The 19,119-nt window shown below is 48.7% G+C and overlaps 1 protein-coding gene across 3 annotated transcripts in view; it reads left to right on the top strand.

Annotated features, from left to right (window-relative positions):
* AKAP8L (A-kinase anchoring protein 8 like) overlaps positions 1 to 19,119 on the top strand; it is a 91,787-nt gene that overhangs the window by 63,792 nt on the left and 8,876 nt on the right. For all 3 annotated transcript variants that reach the window (XM_029585459.1, XM_029585460.1, XM_029585461.1), the window contains 3 exons: positions 3,498 to 3,603; positions 13,853 to 13,983; positions 14,401 to 14,496. In XM_029585459.1, the coding sequence (XP_029441319.1) occupies positions 3,498 to 3,603; positions 13,853 to 13,983; positions 14,401 to 14,496 (333 nt within the window). The remainder of the gene's footprint in view (positions 1 to 3,497; positions 3,604 to 13,852; positions 13,984 to 14,400; positions 14,497 to 19,119) is intronic.

Here is a 19,119-nt window from a genome sequence, read left to right on the forward strand (position 1 = left end):
TCAATTCATAGGAACAGAGTTGAACACAAATCTAGCAAAGGCCATTCTACCTATAGAACGAGCAGAGGCCCTCATTCTACCAGCAAAGTCAATTTCCTTACGGACACAAACCAAAGCTCATCAGTTTCTGATACTGCTAGGTCACATGGCCTCCACAGTTCATGTTACTCCTATGGCAAGGCTAGCCATGCGAGTTACCCAATGGACTTTAAGGTCACAATGGATCCAAGCCATTCAACCACTCCATTATCCAATTCAAGTAACCCACCAACTAAGATCATCTCTACTTTGGTGGACCAACAAGGACAACCTGTGCAAAGGCCTACCTTTCCAACAACCAGTCCCAGAGATTACTTTAACTACAGATGCATCCACCTTGGGATGGGGAGCTCATGTAGACAATCTCCACACACAAGGGACTTGGACAAAACTCGAAGCAACATATCAAATCAATTTTCTGGAACTTTGAGCGATACGTTATGCACTGCATGCGTTCCAGGACTGCCTTGCACACAAAACTGTTCTCATCCAAACGGACAACACAGTTGCCATGTGGTGCATCAACAAACAGGGAGGTATGGGCTCGTATCTCCTTTGTCAAGAAGCTGCACAGATTCGGGGCTAGGCCCTGAATCACTCAATGTCCCTACGAGCCACTTATCTGGCAGGCATTCACAATATAGTGGCGGATTGACTCAGTCGTCAATTCCAACCACACGAATGGTCCCTGGATACTGCAGTAGCAACCAGGATATTTCAACGTTGGGGTCAACCAACAATAGACCTCTTTGCGTCACATCTGAATCACAAAGTGAACAAGTTCTGTTCTCTACACAAACAGAACAATCAGCCAGCCAAGGACGCCTTTGCTCGCCCTTGGAACTTAGGCCTACTATACGCGTATCCTCCAATACCGCTCATAACCAAAATTCTAGTGAAGCTACAACAGGACAAAGGGGTCCATGATACTCATAGCCCCGCATTGGCCTCGACAAGTATGGTTCCCCACACTGCTAGACCTCTGTCAGGGATCCAATTTGCCTGGGGGTAGCTCCCACTCTCATAACTCAGGATCAGGGCCGGTTACGACATCCCAACCTTCAGTCCCTATCCCTGACAGCATGGGTGTTGAAAGCTTGATATTATAACCACTCCATCTTTCATCTCACATATCTCAAGTGCTTATAGCTTCACGTAAACCTTCCACAAGAAAGAATTATTCTTCTAAATGGAAGAGATTCACTTTCTGGTGCTCAGCAAAAGATATAAATCCTTTCACTTGCCCCACAGCTTCTCTGCTGGAATACTTTTATACCATCTTTTGGAATCTGGTCTCCAGACTTCCTCTGTAAGAGTACATTTAAGTGCAATCTCTGCTTACCATAACAAGATAGGAGATGCACCTATATCCACTCATCCTCTCGTAAGTAGATTTATGAGAGGTCTAACTCACCTTAAACCACCAATTCGAAAACCCGTCCCAAACTGGGACCTGAATTTGGTACTAACAAGACTCATGCGCTCTCCTTTCGAACCCATCGACTCATGTAATCTTAAATTTCTCACATGGAAGACTATCTTCCTCATAGCCATTACCTCAGCTAGAAGGGTTAGTGAGTTACAAGCACTTGTCACATACGAACCTTATACAAAATTCCTACATGACAGAGTGGTTCTCCGTACACATCCTAAATTCCTTCCCAAGGTGGTTACGGAATTCCACTTGAACCAATCCATAAATTTACCCACATTTTTTCCAAGGCCTCATTCCCATCCAGGAGAAACAGCCTTACACACCCTGGACTGTAAGCGTACACTTGCTTTCTACTTAAATCGTACTGCAGTCCACAGAAAATCCACTCAACTTTTTGTTTCTTATGATCCAAACAAACCGGGTAAAGCAGTGGGTAAACATACCCTTTCCAATTGGATAGCAGATTGCATAGAGTTCTGCTATGAACAAGCAGGCCTTCCTCTCCAAGGGCGAGTAAAGGCACATTCAGTAAGAGCAATGTCAACTTCAGTAGCACATTTTCGTTCAGTGCCAATCCTAGACATATGCAAAGCAGCAACATGGAGTTCTCTTCACACTTTTGCAGCTCATTACTGCTTGGACAAAGAAGGAAGACCAGATTCAGCCTATGGACAATCTGTCTTAAAGAACTTGTTTCCAGCTTAATCCCAACTCCTTCTACATCCAATGTTCTGTGATCTTCGGCTGACTCATTCAACAGCAATACCTCACCGTTGCCTCAATACAACATGACAGCCTCTAGCTCGCTATTCACCCATATGTGAGGATTAGCATCCTGCTTGTCCTGGGATAAAGCAAAATTGCTTACCTTGTAATAGGTGTTATCCCAGGACAGCAGGATGTAGTCCTCACAGAACCCACCCGCCACCCCGCGGAGTTGGGCCTCAAACCTTTATTATTTTATTTTTGCTAACGCTTTGTTATATACCAGACTGAAGAGAGACACCTGTGGCAGAGAATATCATAGCATGCTGGGCATGCTCAGTGGCCTCACAGGGCCAGTCAAATGTTTCTAGAAACTTTGACAGAAAGCTTTCCCGCCTGGGCTCCGTTCAGTGACATCACCCATATGTGAGGACTACATCCTGCTGTCCTGGGATAACACCTATTACAAGGTAAGCAATTTTGCTTTCCTGTAATACCACAGAACAATCCAGTAGCCTGTCCCCTTAGAGTGCAAAAGACCTTTGTTGCTGCTGTACATTGATTATGCTTTTCTATAAATGTTTGTATATATACTGAAGGATTTCATTTTCTTCTTGTTTATAAGGGTCCAGGTTAAGGAGCTACAACTGGTTTCTCTTTGCTCACCCTAGTTGGGGGGGGGGGAGGGGGGTGTTGATCAGAGTGAAGATTTTGGCTTGGATACAGGTCAATACTAAGAGGAGACTGAAGGTGGCACACTCTGTTATGTAGCAGTGCCTGAAGAGGTTTTATTCTCTGCCTCCATCTGCTGGTAGTCATGCAAAACCCTTTGTGCATCATTTAGGATCTAGAGTCTGGCCTTCATGAAAGGAATACAAAATTCTGAACTTACTGGCTGCATGGATATCTATACAATACTAAAATGCTGCTTGGTTACCCTGGGCCTGGTCATAAACTGAAGTTGAAATCTGAAGAGGGACGGATGCAAACTGCCTTATGGGTTTAGCTTAGTGCAGGGGAATGGTTCTGTCATGGATATCGGCAGATTTACAGGATTAAACCTTTAATACAGCATTTTAGTATGCAGTTTGAATTCTTCAAGTGTCTTGGTCAATTTATATTTGGTAGTTTAAAAAGTGATTCTTAAAATTTGATAACTGTTTTTGATAACTGGTGTACAAGTGCAATATTAACTGACTCACACAGCTTTGCTGCCCTGTGTATTAAAACAGATGTTATGCTTAAAACAGTTCCTTTATTTTCATGTTGCAGTCTGGTACCCCTTCCCCTTTTAATGGTATATTTTGGTTTTGTGCAGGATTATGTTGCCAATAAAACTAAGAAGACTGAAGAGCGTCGTAAGATGGTGGAAGATATTAATGCAGCAATTCAGCAGATCTTCAAAGATCAGGATCTCACCACAGGTATCAGCTTGTACTATTGGTTTAATACTAAGGTTTCTTCTCACCTGCCTGCCATTCCTTGCTGTTCCATCTGCTCAATACAGTGGAGTCATTTAACAGAACAGTCACTGTTGGAGCTTCATGATAATGGGCAAGCCTTACTGCTTTAAAATAAAGTTTGGGAGAAGTACAGCAAATACAGACCAAACTGAACAAATGACAGTAACAAACAAAAACTATATTCCTCTGTTTCTTCAAATATCCAGTTCATATCCAAGGGGACCCTCTGACTGGCAATTATCTGTTAATTATTGAATCTTCCATTTGTAATTGGTCCCCAACAATCCTCATTTTTGTGTTGTTTTTACTTGCTTATAAAAGTCACATTGTGCTTCCCTTAAGATCAGCTCTACAGGCACAATTTAACTTTGTGTTTTATATAGTACTGTCTGTGGAGTCCATCAGAATCACACATTTTCTCCTAGGGCCACACCAGGTGGGCAGTGTCATCTGATGGCGCTGTGGTGGTGCTCTTTTAGCCCAGAAACTTTTTTTTTTCTTCTGGATATGTGCCGATGTTCCTGTGCTAGTGTCTCTATGCATTTTTCCTCAGTCTTAATTTTGTGTACTTTGCGAAAGGGCATGTGGGTCTCATAAATACTCTCTCACACGGTTCCCTGTACGTACCCGGATCAGTCCGGACCGTGGGTTGAGCCTCCTTTCCAGCAGGTGGAGACAGACCAAAACTGAAAGGATATCCTGTAACTCTTCAGTATAACCATTGTCAAAGCAGAAAAATATCAAAACCAGAATAGGATCAAGCAAGCAACCATAGAACAACGTAAGAGACCTGGTATAACTACACTCTTGCATATACTTGGTGCTTGAACCACCAAGGCTTCCGGTGTAATTGCTCAGTATTCTTGCACAAAAAAGAAGTATTAGAATCTGCAAGAAAACAAGCTTCGAGAGGACAAAGAAAGAAACAGGGAAGGGAGTCTGGACTGATCCGTGGCACTACAGGAACGAAAACTAACAGGTAAAAACTAATTTTCCTTTCCCTGTACGTACCAGGATCAGTCCACACCATGGGTTGAGCCTCCTTTCCAGCAGGTGGAGACAGACCAAAACTGAAAGGGTATCCTATATGAGGACAGAGCCTACCCTGCAGCCCTTCAGTATTTGTCTGTCTCCAGCAGGTGGAACAGCTCACCTGTGGTTCCCTGTTAACTTCTGCTTGTCCCTTCTGGGTGTTTTTTCCTTCTGTGTGTTTATGGTGTTTGGATCAAGCAAGTATTTCCACTCTGTGGATCCTTCACAGGAGACAGTCCCTGTCTCCTCACTCTTGCGGGGGCTTTGGGGGGCTTGGCCCCTTGTTTTATATAGCCTAGGCTCCCTATTCCCGGTGATCATCGGCTGCAGGGGTGAAAATTGGTGGTGCCAGTCACTCCCCCTGTTCAGCTCCCTCTCTCCTTCTCTTCTGTACTGCTCTCCCTTCATTGGGATCCATGTTTGTGTAGCTGCTGACAGGGACCTTTGTAAAAAAAAAACAAAAAACAAAAAAAAACCAAAGACTAAAAGGTGATTTACCTAGAGGAGTCCCTGATAACATTAACAGAAGGCTACTGCCTGCCTTACTTTTGCAGCTTGAGAGAGTGAATTGGGAGCGTGCACAGTTCATTCTGTGCCTCCACTCCTTCAGCACCAGCAGCTCAGCTTATCTTAGTGCTGCCCCTCCCCCACCCAGCTGCCTTGCCATGATCTCAGATGTGTTTAGCCTGCGGGGATTCCTCAGTCAGGCTTTTGCGGGAGGGGCTCTGTTCACGCTGCCTACCGGGGGGGTGGGGGAGTTTCCTCAAAGGTTCCAATGCCCTCCGGGACCCGGACCAAGCCGCCAAAAAATTTTCCCCTGCCGTTCCCGGGCCGTCAAAGCCCATGGTAACAGCGGCCATGTTGGGTTTTCCTCTGGTTTCTTTATCGGAGCTCCCTGAAGCCCCTGACCCGATTTTTTTTTTCAGTGTGACCCCCCGAACCCCCCTAGAGGCAGGCAGTTGAACCTGCGGTTCCCTAGCTTTCTCTGTTTTCCACACTGTGGTGATTCCTTTCTTTCTCCTTCTGATTGTTTCCAGGATCAAGCAAGTATTGATTAATCTCTATATGTAAAAATAAATAAATAAATAATTTAAAAAAAGAATTTGAGGGAAATCAAACTTCTTGTCTGTGAGACAGCTCTGGTCTCGCAGCTCTTACAGGGTCCCGGGGGAATTTTCCCCTTGAGTACTCAGCCTGGGACCCCTCTTCCCAGTGACCACTTGCCTGGCTTAAAAGGCTGATACTGGTGGTCCAGTCACTCCCCCTTTTCGCGTCTGCCTCAGGTCTTTTAGCAGAGAGGCTTCCATTCCTCTGCTTGTTTCTTTGGGGGGGGGGAGAAGACCATCGGAGGCACAGCTTACACATGCTTTTCATTGCAGGCTCCAGCAAGGTAAGTAGCCGGGGAAGTGATTACTGGTGGTCCAGTCCCTCTCTTTACCCGTGTGTGTCTAAGCACTGTGTAAAAAAAAAAAAAATATATATTTTTTGGTCAGCCACAATCCAGGATCCCTGCCCACCTGAATCGCCGCGTTTTTAGCCAATTTCGTGTTTTGTGAGCCTTCCCCCCCCCCCCCCCCCCCCCCCCACCATGCCGCGGCCATCCTGGTGTATAGCATGTGAGGAATCAGCCGCGCGGTTTTCTAGAACTGGGATTTGCTCGAAGTGCCTTTCGGGGGGGGGGCGGGGGAGGGGAGGCAGCTTTTTTTTTTTGTTTGTTTTTCAGGGTCTGCAGCAACAGCCAAGCCTCGTGGGGCTCAAACATGTCAGGCTCCGTAGGAGCTCAGACCTGGTCTTTTCTCCCTCAGTGCAGGGACGGCAGCCATCTTAAGCAAGCACTTCTTAAGCACATGTCATGCAGCTCAGGCAAGGGCCCAGGGGGATGGGGAGCTTCCTCCAACATTGTATCCAGTCCCTGCAACTCCTGATGAGAATGCAGCTCAGGATCAGGTTGTTTTTTTTACAGGAGGACCCTGCTTTTCCAGATCAGGATGTTGATTCTGTTTCCTTTTCTTCAGATTTTGTCCTTATGCATAAAACCTTCTTGGTTCCCAGGTCTCTGCAAGGTGGTGCCTTGCCAGTCAGACCTACGCAGGGACTGCCCCCCCCCAAGGTAGCCAAGCGTGCCGATGTTCCCGCATCTCTAAGGGTCGTGAAGTTAAAAGGCACATGGTTTCAGAAGGGTCTGCCACTCCAGACGTGCCAGGCAGTGCGGCTGCAGGTGCAGGAACCCTCTCCTCCTCCTCCCGCGGAGGGGGGATCCAAGGGAAACAGGCTTCTTTGGAGGGTGATGACCCTCAGGTGGTACGTCTGTTCTAGAGAGCTCGGGGTTCAGTCTCCACAGTCTGTAGCAGTCTCGTGCAGCGGGCAAGCCTCAGGTGGGTTCAACGATTACTCAGCACCCAGGACCTCCTGTCTGCAGAGGCGGAACAGGCAGAAAGGCTGGAAGGCACGATTGCGTATGGGGCTGATGTTCTCTATGATCTCCTCAGGGTGCAGGATCTCGAGGGTCAACTGGGCCTTCAAAGTGCTCCATTTCCGGATGGGAACCCTTCGGGCGGTGATAGCGGCGGTACATCCCGGAGAGTTCTTGGCCTCACTTGATCTGACGGAGGCCTACCTGCATATACCGATCCGTCCCGAACATCAGAGGTTCTCTGATTCCATATCTTGGGTCAGCACTTCCAGTTCAGGGCCCTGCCCTTCGGTCTTGCCACGGCACCATGCACGTTTACCGTGGTGGTGGTGGTGGCAGCCCTCCGGAAGGATGGTCTCCTGGTCCACCTGTACTTCAACGATTGGTTAATCCGGGCCAAGTCAGAGACCCTATGCCGCTAGGCAGTGGACCGCGTACTCACTTTCCTCTCGTCCCTAGGTTGGATAGTCAGCTTCTCCAAGAGCAATCTCCATCCGTCTCAGGTCTTGGAGTTCCTGGGGGCTCGCTTCAATATCCGCGTCGGCAAGGTCTCTCTCCCGGACTCGAGAGCTTTCAAGTTGATGGATCAGCTCCAGGGCTGCTTCTCCATACCTCTCCCCACGGCGTGGGATTATCTGCAGGTCTTGGGGACCATGGCTTCCACGATCGACCTGGTCCCCTGGGTGTTTGCACACATGCGACAGTTACAGAGAACCTTGCTGGCTCGTTGGCAGACGGTATTGGAGCAGTTTCAGATGCAGCTCCCGCTTTCAGACTCTACCATCAGCGAATTACAATGGTGGCTTTCTCTCAAGCACCGTGGAGCGGTTTGCCAGTCTCGGACCACGTGGGGGCACTTGTCCCCAGCCCAGTCTCTCTGGCACATGAACCGCCTGGAGACCCAGGCGGTTTGTCTAGCACTCAAGGACTTTCTTCCTCTACTTCGGCGACTGGTGGTCCGGGTGCTCTCGGACAATTCTACCACCGTGGTGTAGATCAATTGCCAAGGGGGCACCAGAAGTCGACTGCTGGCCCTCGAAGCAAGTTGCCTTCTCGCGTGGGTGGAACGGCACCTGGACTGCCTCGCAGCCTCCCACATAGCAGGCAACGAGAACATTCAAGCTGACTTAAGTCGTCAGCGCCTGCACCCAGGCGAGTGTGAGCTGTCCGCCATGTCCCTCATTATCGACAGGTGGGGTTCCCCGCACCTGGATTTGATGACAACTCTGAAGATCGCCAAGGCTCCCCGGTTCTTCAGCCGCTGGCAGGAACACTGCTCGGAAGGGGTGAATGGCCGAGCGACGTCCTGCTGTACGTGTTCCCTCCGTGGCTCCTCAGAGGGAAAGTGCTCAGACGCATAGAGCTTCACAGAGGTCCGGTCATTCTCGTAGCTCCCGAGTGGCCCCGCAGAACGTGGTTCGCAGATCTAGTCAACCTGTCGTCGGACAGTCCTCTTCACCTAGGCCATCTTCAGCACCTTCTCAGTCAAGGTCCTGTATTTTTCGACTAGGCGGATCGCTTCTGTCTTGTGGCTTGGCTTTTGAACGGCGAAGGCTAAGGCGGAGGGGATACACCGAGGACGTCATCGCTACTATTTTGCGGGCCCGCAAAACTTCTACTTCCCTTGCCTATGTCCGGTTCTGGAAGATTTTCGAGCTGGCCTACATGGAAGCGGGCGTTACAACTCGTTCGGCCCCAGTCTCGCTCGTCCTCTCGTTCCTCCAGCGAGGTCTCTCTAAGGGTCTCTCCTTTGGCTCACTCTGTGTTCAGGTGTCTGCCCTCTGTTCTCTTTTGGGAAGCCTTGACGGCCACTCGGTTGCGTCTCACTCGGATATTGTCCGTTTCCTCAAAGGGGTCAAACATTTGAAGCCACCGTTGCGTCCTACTTGTCCCTCGTGGAGTTTGAACTTGGTCCTTCGGACGCTCTGTCGGGCTCCCTTTGAGCCCCTTCACCGTTCCACTCTCAAGGATTTGACGCTCAAGACGGTATTTCTGGTTTATATTTGCTCCGCCAAACGGGTGTCTGAGATCCAAGCGTTGTCTTGCTGTGAGCCTTTGTTTTTCGGATTCCGGGGTCTCTCTCAAGACTGTCCCGTCACTCTTACCGAAGGTCGTGTCGTCTTTTCATGTCAATCAGTCGGTCGAGCTCCCCGCGTTCTCTTCGGACATTGCAAGCCCTGGTGGGGATGACCTGCGCCGTCTGGATGTGAAACGCATTCTCATGCGTTACCTGGAGGTAACTAATGACTTCCGAGTGTCGGATCGTCTTTGTCTTATGGAGTGGCCCCAACCGGGGCAACCAGGCCTCTTAGACTACGATATCTCGCTGGCTGAAGGAAGCAATATTGTCAGCTTATATCTGTCAGGGATGCCCGGTCCCTTAGGGCCTCAAGGCCCATTCCTTGCATTCTTAGGCGGCCTCCTGGGCGGAAAGTCAGTCTGTCTCCCCGCAGGAGATATGCAGGGCAGCTGCCTGGAAGTCTCTGCATACGTTTGCTCGACATTACCGCCTTGATGTTCCCGCGCCAGTTTTTTTGGTTCTTTTGGGCAGCAGGTACTTTGAGCTAGCCTGTCAAGGTCCCACCCTGTCTAGGGAAGCTTTGGGACATCCCATGGTCTGGACTGATCTGGGTACGTACAGGGAAAGGAAAATTAGTTCTTACCTGATAATTTTCGTTCCTGTAGTACCTCGGATCAGTCCAGACGCCCTTCCCTTTCTATCATCCTGTCCGCTCGAAGATCATTATGCTATGTATTTCCTCATTGGAGGCACCGGAAGCATCCATGTGGTGATGATGGGCATTCATGCAAGTGTCCATGCACGGAGTTCATTCATTCATTTATTCCCTGTTCCTTGTTCAATATTTTCAGAGTTCTCTTGTGGAATGCTCGAGTTCTTCTGTTACTTGCTTGTTCCATGGTGTTTATCTTCTCTGCTTTGACAATGGTTATACTGAAGGGCTACAGGGTAGGCTCTGTCCTGATATAGGATACCCTTTCAGTTTTGGTCTGTCTCCACCTGCTGGAAAGGAGGCTCAACCCATGGTCTGGACTGATCCGTGGTACTACAGGAACGAAAATTAACAGATAAGAACTAATTTTCCTATTTACAATAATGCCTTTGCAGAAATTGAGGATAGAGAAAAAAGAAGATAGTCTTTTAAATACTATTTGTACCCCAGATCAGTCCAGACAAGGGTTTATCTATCCCTACCAGCAGATGGAGGCAGAGAAAAAACTTTGAGGCACTGTTACATATCAGAGTGCCACTTGAAGTCCCTTAGTATTTTTTTCTGTCTCCAGCAGATTGTCGAAGTGCAAACCTGCAGTCCTGACTGATCTGGAGTTTGGAGATTTAGAGCTGCTCCTCGATGTGCCAGGTTTCTTGGTGGATACCAACAAAGCCACACAATTTTTTGGAGGGATCCACAAATATACTGGTGCCTCTATTATCACCTCCTTCTTAATTCTTCACGTGTTTTCCTAATTTTTACTGAAATCCCGTGAAAACTTCGAATGCTCTTTCCTTAACCTTTAATCCAAAAAATTCTTTTAAAAAAATGTATTGTGAAACAAAATTTTTTTTAAGGAAAGGAGTAGGTGGTTTCATACGTTGTTTTGCCACTACCACCCAGTAATGTGCTATCACAATATAATCATTAACCAACCTCCTCCAACCCTTTTTTACTTTTTTGTATATATTTTTTCAGCATGACCCCCTAATAAGGTGGTGATAATAGAGGCACCAGGTTTCTTGGGGGCCATCCTTTGGGTTGAGCCGGGTGAACGGGAGTTGTTGGATTACCCTGGCTGTTGCAGCCCACAAGATCTGGGGTTCCAATAGCCATGGGACTGGCTCTCTCTTCGTGCCCCAAAGTCCCCTCCTGTCCGCTGCTGGCTCTCTCAGGGCTCTTTATAAGTTTTTTTTTGTCTTTACTTTTTTTTTTTTTAAGGATAAAAGAGAGGTCTGGAGAGCCAGGTGAATCACCCTGCGGGGCAGTGCTGGAGCAGTCGACCTCTGGGGTTGTCTAGGTTCTGACCTACGCCAGGAGCCCTGCCATAAGAAGTTTAAACAAAACCTTAAAACCTGGCTATTCGAACAAGCTTACTCATAATGGGAAATTTACTCTTCGGAACCGCCAAACTCTCTCTCCCCCTGTTATTCATAATACCTCAAGAATTTTTCTCTGGCAACTTCTCTTTAATATATATATTTCTCCCAGTCAACACATAACCTACTCCTAATAGAATACAATCTTCTACTCAACTGACTACTCTTATTTGATAATACCTAGTTTTATATAACTTCCATGTTAAGCTCGTATTAATTGTGTTATATGTTTCTACTATTTTGCATCGAGTTACTTTGATACATGTTCTGTTCGATGATAAATAGATTGTAAAGCTTGTTGCTGATTTATTGTTTATTGTAAACTGAGGTGATGTTCTTAACGTGCCGCGGTATATAAAAAATCTCTAAATAAATAAGGGAGTGGGAGCGGCGCATGCTAGCACACGATAGCTGAATTTTCCCTGGTGGGAAGGACCCGGCGCTTGTGGAGCAGGGTGACCGCTACGGATTTTGTTTTATTAATGCATGATACCTATCTCGCCAGGCAGGAGCTGGCAGTGAAGAGGCCAGCTTTTCAGTCGATCCAAGGCAAGGCTAAGAAGGCTCGGGCTGAGGTGCCTCCCAGGATAGGGGGCATTTTGCATCTGTTGGGTTGCGTCGATTGTGAGCGGAGGATCTCTCCTCTGTGGATTTTGATGGCATTGATCCACAGGACAGCAATCCACAGGACCCGCAGGTGGACCAGGGCTCCAGTCAGGGTGGGATCCGGTGGCTGATCCGCTGGGAGACCCGTATGTGTACGAGGTCCCTCTGGTAGAAGGCGACGACCCAAGGATGGCCAGGTTATTCTATAAGGAGGAGGAATTGTGGCCTTTCATCCCTCAGGTTCTGGATGAGCTGGGGATTAAGGTTGCGCAGGAGGATTCTGACAATGAAAGGGGTAAACCCAGTGTTGGAGGGACTGCGTGGACCTCTGAGGGCATTTCCTTTGCCAAAACAGGTAAAGAAGCTAATTGATCATGGGTTTGAAGGTGGCCAGGGCTATGGCCAGGTTGAATCCCCTGCCGGAGGACACGTTAGAGCTGTGGAAACTGCCAAAAGTGGATGTGGCTGTGTCAGCAGTCAGAAAAACTATTCCTGTGGCAGAGTCTGCAGCTTTGAAGGATGCCCAGGACCGGAAGTTGGAGATCCTGTTGAAGAAGCTGTTTGAAGTCTTGGCTCTGAGCCTTAGAGCTGTAGTCTGCGCTAGTCTAGTGCAAAGGGCCTGTTTGTGCTCGGTGCAGAACACATAGGTGAAGGCAGTGGAAGCCTCTGCGGAGCCTGGCCAGGATGCTCTGTTGGAAGTGGGGGTGGCTTATGTAGCTGATGCAATGCTTTGCACTTCAGCTAGGAATATGGTGTCCACGGTAGCAGCTTGAAGGATTCTGTGGCTACGTAATTGGTTGGTGGATGTTTGGCCGGAGGCACAGCTTGGTAATCTCCACTTCAAAGGAAGGTTATTGTTTGGGGTGGATTTAGAGAAGCTGATGAAGCATTTGGCAGAGGTTCTTCAGCCTCTACGCAGAAGCAGGGTTCAGGAAGGCAGCAGTCCTTTCGAGGGACAGAGACTTGTTTCGGACAGGGAGGAGCGAACCAGCTTGCCTGTCCAAAGAAGGCAAGCTGGTTCGCTCCTCCCTTGTGGGGGTCGGAGAAAGATTATCCTGGTTTTCCGAGGAGGGGACCAGAATCACTTCGGACCAGTGGGTGTTGAAAGCATTAAGGGAATCAGCTTTAGAATTTACTCGACTACTTCAAAGACGGCTTCGTGGTGTCCCGTTGCGTAAACCCAGGAAGTGGTGCAGGATGCTCTGCTGCGGCTGCAGTGATTGGAAGCCATCCTCCTGGTGTCACAAGAGGAATATGGTCGGGGAAGGTATTCCATGTACTTCGTGGTTCCCAAGAAGGAGGGCTGGTTTCGGCCCATTCTGGATCTGCAAAGGGTCAATGTGGCACCCACAACGCTGCGTTTTTGGATGGAAATGTTTCAAACTGTGATTGCAGTGGTGCGCAAAGGGGAGTTTCTGGCCTGTTTCACAACTCTGAGGGATCTCTGAAATCGTCTCAGGAATTATCAACTGGGGGAAGGACCTTTAAGTATCACCACACGAGAGTGGGGCTCGATCTTTCTCCAATTTAAAGGTAAAATTTCCTCTTCCAAAGAGTATGGCAATCCACATCTGCTAGGAGACGGAGAGATACTGAAGGGCCGAGTTCACTGCAGGGGTGTATCTAAGGTGATGTCAGCTTTGAAACCTGACTCAGTCTCCATCTGCTAGCAGGAGAGTATAGAACCCATTGGTCCTCAGTCCATCTGTCTACACTAAAGAAAATGAAATTATCAGGTAAGTAATTTGTCCAATGAGCTCAATAGCCCCTGTTGTGGAAGTCTTTGAGCTCGAAAATAATACACAGTAGTTTGGCGCTCAGAGAATTACTTAAACAATCTGTGCTGAACCATGCTATAGTTGCAAAAAGTGCAGAAACCTCTGGTTCATTGAAAACCTGCGCAGACACACCAGTGCCAAAGACTGGGGAGGGCAGAGTCCCTTAAAGGCAGTGGAATTTGTCTACAAGTGATTGACTTGGTTTCCTTTGCATGTTAATTTAATGTTTTATCACTTTGGAGCTATGGTGAGATCTTTTTCTGCTTCTAGATCTTCCTATGGAACATTTTGTGAAGAAAGTAGAGGCAGCTCACTGTACTGCCTGCGATCTCTTCATCCCCATGCAGCATGGGATTCTGCAGAAGCACCTCAGGTCTATTGATCATAACCATAACCGCAAGGTATGTCATCACTGCCATTATTTTATATTATACTTTTCCAGCCAGGGAATTGAAGTATGATTCGGCAAAATTAGCCAAATTCTGTATTCAGCAGACATGTTAGGGGGTCATACACAATGCAGATTCTGACAATCACATTAGGGTAATATCACTCCCACACTTAGCGTGAGACAAATTGGTAGTTTTACTGGATTTTGCAAGTAAAGAGCAGAAGATGCTCTGTGTAATTTATAAGATATTTTTATATTCCGTGGCTTCCATTCATAAGTCCAGTGCAGATTACATAAAATTCATAAAATCGCCACAAACAAATGTTAGGAAAGGCTGTGCTGGTTTTTGGTTAGTGAGGGAATCTTTGCTTTTGAGGAAAAGTAATTTGAGAACCACATTTTAAAAATGATCGCTTCCTTTTTCTAGGTTATGATGGAACAATCTAAGAAGTCAGCGCTGATAGTTGCAAGGAGCATCCTCAATAATAAAATGATCAGTAAGAAACTGGAAAAGTATCTTAAGGTAAGGATCTTGAGACCAAGTGTTGTGCCATCTGGTCTGCATGGCCTCTTACTGCTTCCCATCTGGCTTTCTTCAGGAGCTATCATATATACCTCAGATCCACCCTAGATACAGCTACATGTTGAAGTCCGATCACATTGTGTGCTAGTGTGCAGAAATTCATACTCTATAACAGAGTTCCCTGTACGTACCCGGATCAGTCCAGACTCCTGGGTTTTGCCCCCCCCCCCCTCTAGCAGATGGAGACAGAGCAGTTATCAAAACAAACTCCGCCTATAAATAGGCTGATGCCACCTACAGTCCGGCAGTATTCCTCTGTCTTCAGCAGATGGGAGAGGTGCCAAACCTACAGTCTGGGCTGTGTGCTTAAGTTGATTATCTTGTGTTTAGTTAGTTTAGGGGACTTTTTTGTCTCTCTTTTCTGGTTATTTCAACTTTATTTAAAAAGAATATAAAAGAAAGGAGCATGTGGCAGCTCAGTGGTCGTTAGGTTCTGAGAGAGCCATCCCATGCTGGTCTGAGGCAGCTGCTTCACAGGGTCAAGGGCCCTACTTATCTACTTAGCAGCTTGGGTGTGATACCGGTGAGCCCGGCTTACTCCACCCAAAGGGATCAGCAACTTGGACCACTGCTGGGCAAGTACCGCGCTGCGACAGGGAGTGAAGGAGAGAGTGCCGGTGCGGGAGAAAACGAAAGCAAAACTTTTTTTAAATTATAAAACTTGCCCGGCAGTGGTCCAATGTGCTGATCCCTTTGGGTGGAGTGAGCCGGGCTCCCCGGTATCGCACCCAGCTGCTGAGAAGATAAGTAGGGCCCTCGACCCTGTGAAGCAGCTGCCTCAGACCAGTTGGGGATGGTTCTCTCAGAACCTAACAACCACTGTGCTGCCACAAGCTCCTTTCTTATATAAGAAAGGTGATGCACAGACTCCAAGTTCCCCCGGCGCCAAAATCGTTGCTGGTCCCGGAACTGACCATCGATCCCTTCCAGGCAGCATTGGCACCGCTGCTCTCGAAGATATGGACGCGCTTATAGCCACTTTTCCATCGATAGATCCTGGGTCACCGATGGCTCCGGTGCCTTCCACCACTTACCTTGTCATCGGGAGGAGAAACACTGTTCCGCATTCCTCCATCAGGAGTCCTGCTGATGTGTCCATCGGCGCCACCGATCCATCCATTGATGCCCTGGATGCCTTCATCGATGCCTCCAGTACTTCCCTTGATGTCTTCAGAGCCTAGACCAGGACCTTCCGGAATACTGTCCTCCCATCCTTCTCAGTTTCCTAGAGGGACAACTGCTGATCCCTACGATATCTGGACTGATGATTCCTCTCCAGACACCGATGACTTGCCATCACCACTCTCTCCTACTGAAAGCAGGGAGCGTCCTCCTCCAGAGGACCTTTCCTTCATAAATTTTGTAAAGGAAATGGATGAATTGGTTCCTTTCCAATTACAGACTGAACAAGATGATAGGCATCAAATGATGGAGCTGTTGCAATTTCTGGATGCTCCCAAGGAAATAACCTCCATCCCTATTCACCAGGTTCTTTTAGAACTCCTCAAAAAGAACTGGGAACACCCTGCTTCTGTTGCCCCAGTCAACAGAAAAGCTGATACCACTTATTTAGTCCAGTCAGCCCCAGGATTCCAGAAGCCCCAGCTGGATCACCAATCTGTGGTTCCCTGTACGTACCCGGATCAGTCCAGACTCCTGGGTTTGCCCCCCCTAGCAGATGGAGACTTAAGTTTAACAACAAACTCCGCCCTATCTGGGCTAGTGCCACCTACAGTCTGGCAGTATTCTTCTGTCTCCAGCAGGTGGAGGAGGACGTGCCAAACCTACAGTCTTGAGTTAGGGCCTAGCGGAGTTAGTCAGGATTAGGCAAAAGTTTAAAAAAAAAAAAAAAGAGAGAATAGAGTAGGAACAGAGACAGACTGCAGTGTGTTCCTGCAGGTCGAGGTCTCCCGCCTCCCAGGGGGTTGTGAGGTCCTGAGGAGACCAGCTTCCCTGGTTTCAGAAGCTGTGGATGTTGAGGGTTGAGGACACATCATTCAACACAGGATGCTACTGGGGGTGACACCGGAGAGCCCGGCTCACTCCCCCCAGTAGGTTCAGGACCCACAGGCGCCGGACAGGTACCTTAAAAATAAATAAAACAAAAAAAGTCACTTTTTGCGCCGTTCATCCCCGGGAACCACTCCGCGAGGGGGGTTTTTGATCTGTTTTCGCTGCATTTTCGAGCACAGGAACAGGCGCCATTTTAGATGCCTCAGGGTCGGCAGCCCTGACTCTGGGTGCCATTTTGCCTCCTTTCCGCCTCCTTTCCCGGCGGTGCCAGCACTGCAGAGAGAGGAGGTTTTTCCTCCCCATTTGTCCCCGTAGCGCGGAGTCCCTGAGGGGGACAGGATCGCGGTTGGGGGCAGGTCAAATGCTGACATGGATATTGCAGGGACTGGAGATGATACTTCCTCGGAATCTTCTTTCTCTTCCGATTTTCGTGCTCCTTATGCATAAGGCCTTTAGAGCCCGCAAGGCGGCAAAAAAGAGGCCTCCTCCGGTGGACATCTAGCCCAGTCCTTCCAAGTGGGCCCCGGACCCGACAGGACGCGGATTCCTTGCCGGCCCAGTGTCCGAAGCCCTTGAGACCACAGGTGGTTGACACTGATTCGTCCTCTTCAGCATCAGAGGACCAAGAGGAGCTGGAGTTGACATCTCAGTCCCAGAGGGGAGTGGAGGGAGACGCAGGGTGGCAGCAAGCAGCTCTGAAGGGAGCCCATGGTACGGACAGGGATGATCCAAAGGTGGTCCGCGTTTTCACAGGGATGAACTAGGGCCTCTTATCCCGGCTATCCTGGGGGAGCTAGGTATTCAGCTTCCGCAGGTGGAGTCTCACCTTGGAGATACGGACCCGGTGTTATTGGGGCTCCGGGGGCCTCCTACCTCCTTCCCTTTTCATTTCTCAGCCACGGACTTACTTTTTAAGGAGTGGGACACTCCGGATTTGGGTCTGAAGGTGGCAAAGGCTATGGATAAGCTTTATCCCTTACCTGAAGAGGCTTTGGGACTTTTGAGGGTTCCTAAGGGTGGATTCAGCCGTGACGGCGGTCACTAAGAAGACCACCATTCCGTTCACAGGGGGCACGGCCCTGAAGGACCTGCAGGATTGTAAGCTTGGAAGTCCAGCTTAAAAGGATATTTGAAGTCTCTGCCCTAGGGATTCGGGCAGCGATATGCCGTAATTATTTTGTTGCGAGCAAGTCTCCGTTGTGCTCAACAGCTCCTTGCCAGCGAGTCCTTATCCCAGGAAGAAGCTCTACAGGCAGGTAGTCTGGAAGCGGTCATTGCCTACAGTGCGGATGCCTTTCATGGCTTGCTTTGCACGTCTGCCAGGACCATGGTGTCTGCGGTATCAGCGCGGTGTCTCTTGTGGCTCCGGAACTGGTCTGCGGACATTTCGTCAAAGGCTCAGCTAGGCACCTTGCCATTTAAAGGTAAACTTCTTTTCGGCAAGGAGCTGGAGGACCTGGTCCAGTCCTTGTGCGAGAATAAAAAAAAAAAAATCAGCAGAACCAGAGGTCACAAGCTGAGGCTCCAGGGAGGAAGACTTAAGAATCAATGTCAGGAAGTATTTCTTCACGGAAAGGGTGGTGGATGCCTGGAATGCCCTACCGGAGGAAGTGGTGAAGTCTGAAACTGTGAACGACTTCAAAGGGGCGTGGGATAAACACTGTGGATCCATCAAGTCTAGAGGGCGTGAATAAAGAGGAGGCAGCAAAACACTGCACGGAGCGGCAGTAGCCACAGAGGCATTCAAACACTGCACGGAGCGGCAGTAGCCACAGAGGCATTCACGGAGCGGGATGCCAGTGGCCAGTAGTTGGTGTTCCACCTTCACGGAGCGGAAGGATGAAGGGCTGCTATCTCCAAAAAAACCCAAAAAACAAACAAAAAAATAAAAGCAGGGGTGGGTAAGAGTATGGGGTAAGGGTGTGGCCTGCTTGTTACAGCAGTTGCTACCCCTAATTGAGCTGGACGTTCACTTGGATGCAGATACGGCGCTGCTCTCTAAATTGGTGGTGGGGTGGAGGGGAATTAGGGCTGGAGGGTACTGGAAGCCAATAGTAACAGGTGGGAAAAAAAATAGATAAAGTGCGTAGCTTGCTGGGCAGACTAGATGGGCCGTTTGGTCTTCTTCTGCCGTCATTTCTATGTTTCTATGGAATAAAGGGCATCACCTACCAGAGGATAAGCCGAAGCCAAGAGGGTCTTTCCCCTCCAGGTCTCGTTTTCGAGGAGATCGGACCCGGAATTCCAGAGGTTCGGGTTCTTCCTTTCGTCACAATGCCAATAGACAGTCCTTTCGGGGGCGGAGGTTTGGTAGGTAGGCCCGGTTCCGGCCCGGGGGCACTGAGTGGAAAGACCTCACAATGATGGGCAGCAGGCTCATTCCTCGGTCCCAGTGGTGGGCGGCAGACTAACGACATTTTACGAGTAATGGGTCAAAATGTTGGATCAGTGGGTCCTCGCTGTGATAAAACATGATTACGCATTAGATTTTGCACTTATGCCTCGTCAGCGGTACATGGTCTCCCCCTGCGCTCGGGAGCCAAAGCGCGG

This window comes from Rhinatrema bivittatum, chromosome 19, assembly GCF_901001135.1.
Source record: "Rhinatrema bivittatum chromosome 19, aRhiBiv1.1, whole genome shotgun sequence".
In the NCBI taxonomy this organism is placed as follows: Eukaryota; Metazoa; Chordata; class Amphibia; order Gymnophiona; family Rhinatrematidae; genus Rhinatrema; species Rhinatrema bivittatum.